Below are 8,169 nucleotides of genomic sequence, written 5' to 3' on the forward strand. Positions count from 1 at the left end.
CATAAGCAAGTTTCTGAAATTGTGAACAGACTTGGAAGGGCCTGTGATTCTAGCTTTTAATTATATAGCTTACAACTAAGCTTCCTGAGTGACTGACATATAGCACAGCACATGACAGGAGTTTTCTGGGGATAGTTTCTAAAAGTAAGAGTCCCCTAAATGATCTTCAACCCATTGTACATCCATCTGTTCCAAATACTGCCTTACAGGGAATTACACCCTGCTCCAACTCCCCTGCAGATAGCTTAGAGACCCAAAAGGCACCACTAAAAACAGAGCACTTTAAATTTCTCTTTGCTTTCTTTCATTCAGAGACTATAACCTGCTGTATCTCAATAGGCTGAAATCCACGAACAGCAGATGGTGTGGTGAAAAAAGTGTTAGGCAGTTCCCCAGGGCTGATGGAGCCAGAGTCACTTTGCACCGAGCCTCCACTATTCTCAAACAGGGAGATTTTCTTTTTGATCATCTTTCTCTCCTTGGCTCTGCGATTCTGAAACCAGATTTTCACCTGAAACACAATGAAGCAACATACTGAATGCAGTTAACTTAGTGATTTCTGATATTGTACACAGACTTTAGCATTTACAAAGCCCCTTCATATGCATCACTTCATTTGAGCCTCACAATGACCTTGTGAAATATGCCCACTTAACAGGTTAGGAAAAAAGCTTGAGACTTAGAGAGGGCAAGTACTTTGCATGAGATGAAACTGAGATCCAAGTCTAGGGCTACTAACTCTGAATGCAATAATCTTAATATTATACCTTACCCGCCTCCTCTGTTGCACAGGTGGAAATAAATAACGCTGGAATGATAGATGCTGAGGAGTGCTGATAAGAGAGAGATATTTAAATAGCAAAGGTAATTATAATCAGCCATTTCTATGTTTTATTAATATTTCACTAAAAAGTCCTATTAGTAAAATATTAATAAAATAAAATAAAATAGAAAATTTATCTTCCTATCAGTAATAGTATACTATTACTGATAGGAAGTTTTTCTTCCTATTAGTATACTATTACTAATAGGAAGTTTGTCTTCCTATTAATAAAGTATTAATGAAACATATAAATGAGTGAACAAGGGTGATGAAATATTATATATCTCTTGCTGGAGATAGACAAGAGCAATATCAATGTGCATTCACACGTGGTCGAAATGCAAGCTACTTGGGATAAGGCAATGCATCAAGGGAGTTTACAATTCTAGAATTCTGATTCTATTGAAATTGACTATATAGGACATGTTTGATATACTTCTGGTGTACCTGTCTCTCAGAAAGGCCCAGGTTAACTGCCAGCTCTGATTTTCTCCGGATGGTGATATATGTATTGCAATGGAATTCCTTTTCCAACTCCAATCTTTGATGATCAGTGTAAACTACACGATACTTTTCTTTTGTCCTGGTTTTACCTGTTAAGAGAGAAAGCATTGCATTTAATCATTTTCTGCTTCTTGGAGATTGTTTTAGTTAAAGAAATCATAGACACTCTTCCCACCCTCATCTTTACTTTAAAATATAAAATAAATATATTTTTGAATCAAATATTCATAAAAGTCCATTTCTCCATTAAATACATTCTCATCTGTGGCTATGATAGCAATATCTCAGTCTACCATCTATAGACAGACATATCTATATATCTATATCTCTCTTTATACATAAAATCAATATCTCTTTAATTAATGTTTCTCCTAAAATGATTGGTCAAATCACAATCATCCCATCTTGACCTATTTTTATAGCAGAGCATTGAAAATGCTTAAACACTTTAACCCATGGTGTTTATTACCTTCCCACTTACATATGTGATTAGCATTGGCAGTAATAGTAATGCCATTATACAGGTACTTCCCATTACATTTTATGCAGTCTTTTCATACTGTTCCTGTTAAACCTCTTATCTACCTTCTTGAATTGTGCAGAACATGTCTTATCTCCATTTTACAGATAAGAACATGAAACTCAGGGTACATGACTTTGTGTTAGAGAATTGAGGAGTGGGGACCTAAGCATATATCTTTGACTCCTATTTAAGCATGCTAACTAAATGTTATTCCAAGTTCAAATATGCTGGGATGCATAATAATGGCCCAAGAGTGGAAAACACTTGTGGGATCCTGACACTATAGTTACATAATTTCCTAGAGTTTGGTTTGAATAGTAATTTAAAAAGAAAATATTAATTGTCATTTAGCAGATTCTGTTTCAGAAAACCCCATCACCTATTAGAAAAAAAAAATAGTTTTTATGTGGGAGTCTTAATTTTTATTACCAAGTGGATAGTGAATGGGGGAAGGAGGAGGTATTGACTTAAGCAGAATAAAGTGAGTATTCCATGCCCTTTGAAAGGATATACAAACATTTGCTTTGTGTTACAACATTTAACTAATTCCTCATGCCCTCCTTCAAATAGAGCTTTATCCTTCCTTTCAAAATTTCCAAAGGTACTTAGGAAGTTCCCTTTTCTTTTTAATTTCTCTACCCTCCTCCAGGATCTTCCTCCTTTTCTCTGTGGGTTTTAAATACTCCTTCTGATCTTCCCTGGTTGTTTTTTATGTGATTTTTTGGGGGTGATCCGTAGGACAAAGACGTCTTTAAAGTGATTCCCTAAACTCCATTGAGGTGTTAAGATACAGCACAGGCCTAACAAAAGAGCAAAAGAGTTACATAGCATCAGATCCCATTCTGAATCTTCTTCTTTACATTCAGGAACACCAGCCAATTGGTTCAGAATTTACAAGCCCCAAACAAATGTGAGACACCCTTTCATCTCCAGAAAAGGAAAAAAAAAGGACATGAGTGATGAAACAAATTTTAGATAAGTGATATATTTTAAGATTAATCTAAATGGCTAAATAATGAACTGAATAAAATCTCCTTTCCCTGCCCTTAGAAAAGGAAAACTATGTGGTCCAGTCAGTTAACCTACCTTAAACTCCTAAATTCTGAGCTGGTTTTCTGAATCTAAGCAAAAACCTGGAAACCAGAAGTTTGCCTTTGGGCATGTTGCAAAGACAGAATGAATATTTAGAGAAAAAATGAAAACTTGGAGATTTAATTTATTTCTAGAACATTGAATCTTGAGATCGAAATGTATCTTTGAAATCATGTTTTCTAAAACTCTTCTTAATCTTAAAGTTGCTGAGTGTTTAAATTATAACTTGAGGCAGACTGGTTAAAAATTCAACTTGTCTTTATCCATGTTTTATGCTCTTTGGTCAATAAATATAACCAGACATCAATAACTCTGGAAACACTGTAGTCCTTCCCCACCCCCATTGGTCATAAATTCCCCTCTTGCAGCTTCTTCTGACGACAATAAAGTCAAGACCAGGCCCCTTTATTTGCCATAAAAATCCTACCCTTTCCGGCAATATAACCTCTGAAGAAAGGAGGGGTAAGGAAGAGCCTGGCTGCATATCAAAGCCATGTGAAGTGTTAAAAAGAGTCTGTTGCCAAAATCTGATAGATAAGACCTGAAACTCCAAGAAGATGTAGCTCAGGGGAAAAAAACTGACTACACAGTTTACGAAGAGAAATAAATTTGAATTTCCTGGTGCTCCTTTTGGGTCCCTCTCCTCAAATTGTCTCTCCCAATCCCATTGCCTCTTCTTCTTAAATGATGAAACCAGATAAAATGATGAAACCAGAATAGACGATGAAGAGGATTTGGACATTTTCTGGTAAAGTATAATGTCCATATTCCCATACCCAAGCACTAAAAAATAGCACTAACAGAACGAACTTTTATTGTTCAAGCTGTTTTCTTCTTCTAGAGACTACGACATTTCTGAGTGTGTTGGGCTCCATTTTCAGCCGTTATTGAGTTTATTTAGAAAATTAATACTATCTAAGATGTATTTGCCTTCTCCTCAAAGAGTCAGAAAAACTTCTGTAGTTAAAGATGGATGGAGTCCTTCCCATCCTCCCAACTACATTATCTCCCCAGAATTCACAAGCAAATGTCACAATATATGATAACTTGTCACCCTAAATAAAATTAAAATGCTGTTCATTTGAAAGACTGGCTGCAAAAGTGCCGCTAGGCAGAAAGTCACTCTCCAAACATAGAGGTGATGATGATGATGGGAGTGAGTGTAAAGATAATAAAAACAAATATTTTTCTGTAGGAAGTACTGTCTAATTGACCCCACTGTGAGGACTTTTCATCTTATGGGATTTATTTCACTGTTTATAGCTAAAAATTGCATCCAAATTCATTTTTTAAAAGTTGTCCTGTGAAATGAGCAAAACCAAGGAAGACAATGATAACTCTCGAGAATTATTAAGCAACTAATTTCATGAAGTGTCCTTATTGAATAATGCCTTTTAAGCATAAATTCCTCCATGTTGTCCAGTGGCTTAAAACAATCAATCAGAATCAGAATCAATCACAATTACTTCCTCCTTTCCCCCTCTTTTCCACTTCTAACAGAAAAGTCTCTCTCCAGCCTGCTTAGGTTATCACCTCACCAATGTTTAAAATGTGAAAGCGCATGAATATATTTAACTTTCCATAGAAACTTTTCTATCATATTCCTTTTTGCATATTTAAAGTTAGATATGTATAGAAATAGACCACTTAGAGAACTAAGAGTAAATAAACATGTCTTCCATTTAAATCAGATCACTTAGGGAGCAGTCATTTACTCTATGTGTCAGCCTCTTTGCTCTCATTAGAAAATCACATGCTATAATGGTCGCTATGAAATATTTTCTGATTGTCCACTAATACGTGTATTTTTCTTTTTTAAAGTTTATTTAAAACATTTTTCAGTAATGGAAATAACTTTCATTTGACTACCTTAATCAAGGGTTACTTTCATATTGAAGTTCATCTTTTCCTCTCAGTCATAAACCTTATGTTGTCCCACAATACTACAGGGTGAAGTGGAAAATTTAGGAGGATCTGACTCATTCATTCATTAAACAAATATTTAAGATCCACTATGCGCTAAGCATATAAATGGGTGCATTTTGGTCCTCAGTGGGTGGCCCAGTGAGGTGATCGGTTTAACTTTTTTCGTGGGGTTTATAACCTGATGTTCCTTGAAAGGGCTTCAATGGATCCATGAATCTCCTGAAATTATGTAACAAATTACTTGTGTGTGTGCTGCTGTGCCTTTGTGCATTTTTCTAGGGAGATAACCAAAGTTTTTCATCATATTCTTAAATTGCTGCTAAATATGCACCTTAGACTATAAGAATACAGCTAAGGGGTTATTTTCATTTATAAGACATTAAAATTAAACAAAGTTTTAATTGAATGAAGCCTTATCTATAGAATAGGCTGCCAATAATCTAAAGGGTTCCAATATCATTCAATTTTAAACTTCTCATAGAAATTGGATAGAAAATCTTGTGAAGGTGCCATTGTAAAGTCAGGTTTGAGGGTTTAGCTAATGATGAAGGTGCAAGAGACTAAGGAGCCCTTTTCGAAACCTTTCCCGGCATTAGAATTACCCAAGAGACAGACTCAGGCTAATAAAAGCAAATGTAAATGGAAGACCTTTAATCAGACAAAACTGTCATATTTTTCCTCAAAAACAGAAAAATCAAGACTGGAGATAATTTCTTTTATCTCATCCATTTCCTCTCTTGTTCTCTATTGCAAACAGCACACCAGTGACTTTCCTCTTAATGTGTTTCAAAACATAATCCTAGACTGCGAGCAACTACTTTTCTAGCTTTTGTGTCTTTTTCTGATTGTTAGGGTATAGTGAGTGGATGTTAATTATAACCCTGAGATTAGATGTAATAAAAACTCCGGGAATGCCCCACCCTAACCTCTTTTTCTGTTCTACTTTGTCGACAGACTCACTCATATTTTAAAAAAATGCAGACTTACTTGCAAACGCCTGAAACGAGTTCAGCCAAGTATCTGAACTCTACTTTTACCTTGTAATTGCTACTCTAGTGATGTTCTAATACACAGAACTTTCTCTTCCTGGCTAAACGTTCTCCTAATGGTAAAAATGGGTCACTTCCCACCCTCCTGCCTTTGCTTTTTGGAGGAAAGACAAAGTGCAGAACTGAGAACAGGAGCATAATCATTGTGGATAAATGGTATTGAAATGCCATTTCCTCCCCAGAAGGATGAAAATACTCAGAGTCGATTTTTACTAATTTTCTCTAATGACAGGGAGCGAGGGTTGGAATAATAAGAATGTAATAAAAGAACAACAGTTGAAAACAAACATTCCTCCCCCCCCCCCCCCCCCCCCCGCGCTCGGGTCTAAGATTAAAGTAGAACAGCCACTTCCCTCGCCCTGGCTCCCAGCAGTCGCCCACTGGCTTGCTGGTTAGGCTGAGATCGCGATCGCTGTGCCTTCCTGGGCGCTGCCGCAGACCTGTATTCAGCCCCTACGCCTGAGAGACGCCTGCATTGATAGTTATGAGGGCTTTAGCCATTTATTAGTGCTGGAGCTGATTCGTTTGCGTGCCCAGCGGGTGTGAGGGTTAGTCACCGTATTATGTGCCAGGTCAGTGCTCTAGCCTTCTCGCCTGCCTTAACACTTGAGTTAGAAGAAAGGACGTTGTAAGACGGCAATGGATTTTAGGCCAATTTGCCTCTGCCAACTTGTAGGAAGGAAGCTGGAACTTCCCTGAGAGGCCAGGGTGACGAGGCTGCTTTGCCGCCGGGGACTTCGTGGCTAAACTGGAGAGTCTGTTGCCAGCCAAGCACTGTGAAGCTAAATTGAGCATCACCAGCTTTGGGGGCGGGGAGGTGGGAGACAGCCCACTCGGATGGGTAAGGGTTTGGAAATGGAAGTCAAGCAGCAGTGCCTGAACAACGAGACACCACAGCTGCCCTCTCTCTTCATTCACTCGTTGAACTTTCTCATGCATCTCTTTTCCCATGTGGGCAACTACAGGATTGCATCCTCATCCTTGTGGCTCAACATACCCATTGTTCACTCACTCACTTTCTTCATGGAGCAGCGAAAGGCGAAAATCACCTCTAGGGTAGGTTTAGTCCCAATCGCTGCACTCAGTGAGTGAGTTTTGAGCCCAGGCGAACGCGAGGGAGATGCCTAATAGGTCAGTCAGCCATATAGGGGTCTCCTCAGCTAAGCCCTCTTGGGAGAGGCCTGAGAAGTGCGAGGGCAGGCCGACCCAGAGAACTAGCGCAGAAGGGAAGGAAGGAAAAGTGTGTGGGCATTGGAACTGATTACTCACCCGTCACCTGCACGGTCTTGCGCATCCATGCATAGGGGCTGTGGCGGCTCCTGCTGGGGGAACTGGCGTTGCCGGCGCCTGCGTCCGTCGGGACAAGCGACCCACCAGCCGGGCCTGGTAGGCTGCTACCGCTAGTTCCACCGCCCGCAGGGCCCAAGTTGCTGTAGTCGGTCGAGCAGAAAGCGGCGGGGCTCGAGGTCATGTCGTTCACCGGCACTGTGCCGATTGTACTACACTGCCCAGGATACACGCTCCAGTCTTCTCGCGGGGGACTGTAAGGTGAGCCCCAGTCTCCCAGAGACTGCCTGTGAGGATCCATGCTGGGCATATGAGGATAGCCCATATAGTGCGAGAAAGCCGGTGCCACAGCGAAATTGGAGGCTGGTATCGGACTCCCACCGTCCCCTGTGCCTCCTGTCCCAGCTGTGCCGCCACCCCCAGGGATCCTGAGAGTGCCCGGGTACATGCCTGTTTCTTTCTCCAAAAGGCAGCTTCCGTACATCGTGGCTTGGGTAGAAGGCGCTCCCTAAGCCATCCTGAGGTCCCTGTAAGGCCCCAACTCGACTTTAGAAGCCCAGATAATAAATTTATCAGTACGTAGTTGTGCCGCAAACTCCTCTGCACCCCTCAGACTACTCCATCCCACGTTTCCTGCGAGGGTATCCAGGTGACTGGTAGCCCTGTATAGATAGGCCACCAATGGCTGGGCTGACGTCAAGGGACTTCAGGCTTTTACATACCATTTGCATTCAAATGAAGGGCCATTTCACTTTCACAGGAACTTGTTCACCCACTCCCCAAGCTCCCAGGCCTTTCTGTCTCATCTTTCTTGATTCTGTCCATCTGGTCCCCATAGCGTCAGTATTGTGCTTTTGGGGACAGGAACTCCTCCAGGGGTTTCTGACCAGCTCCCCGCAAAGTCAGACAGAGACCTGCAGAAACCGGGTAAAGTTCCGCTCTCTAGGAATCAGTCCTTACACCGC

At 40.5% G+C, this 8,169-nt stretch overlaps 1 protein-coding gene across 1 annotated transcript; it reads right to left on the reverse strand.

Annotated features, from left to right (window-relative positions):
• Positions 1 to 304: 304 nt before the first annotated feature.
• Positions 305 to 7,688, reverse strand: CDX4 (caudal type homeobox 4). The gene is made up of 3 exons (XM_011977754.1): positions 7,187 to 7,688; positions 1,271 to 1,416; positions 305 to 511 (listed from the first exon to the last, which is right to left on the reverse strand). Exons 1-3 carry the CDS (start codon positions 7,686 to 7,688, stop codon positions 305 to 307), a joined length of 855 nt encoding a protein of 284 aa, XP_011833144.1.
• Between the last annotated feature and the right edge of the window lie 481 nt (positions 7,689 to 8,169).

The sequence above is a fragment of the Mandrillus leucophaeus genome, unplaced genomic scaffold (genome assembly GCF_000951045.1).
Source record: "Mandrillus leucophaeus isolate KB7577 unplaced genomic scaffold, Mleu.le_1.0 Scaffold1832, whole genome shotgun sequence".
NCBI classification, from domain to species: domain Eukaryota; kingdom Metazoa; phylum Chordata; class Mammalia; order Primates; family Cercopithecidae; genus Mandrillus; species Mandrillus leucophaeus.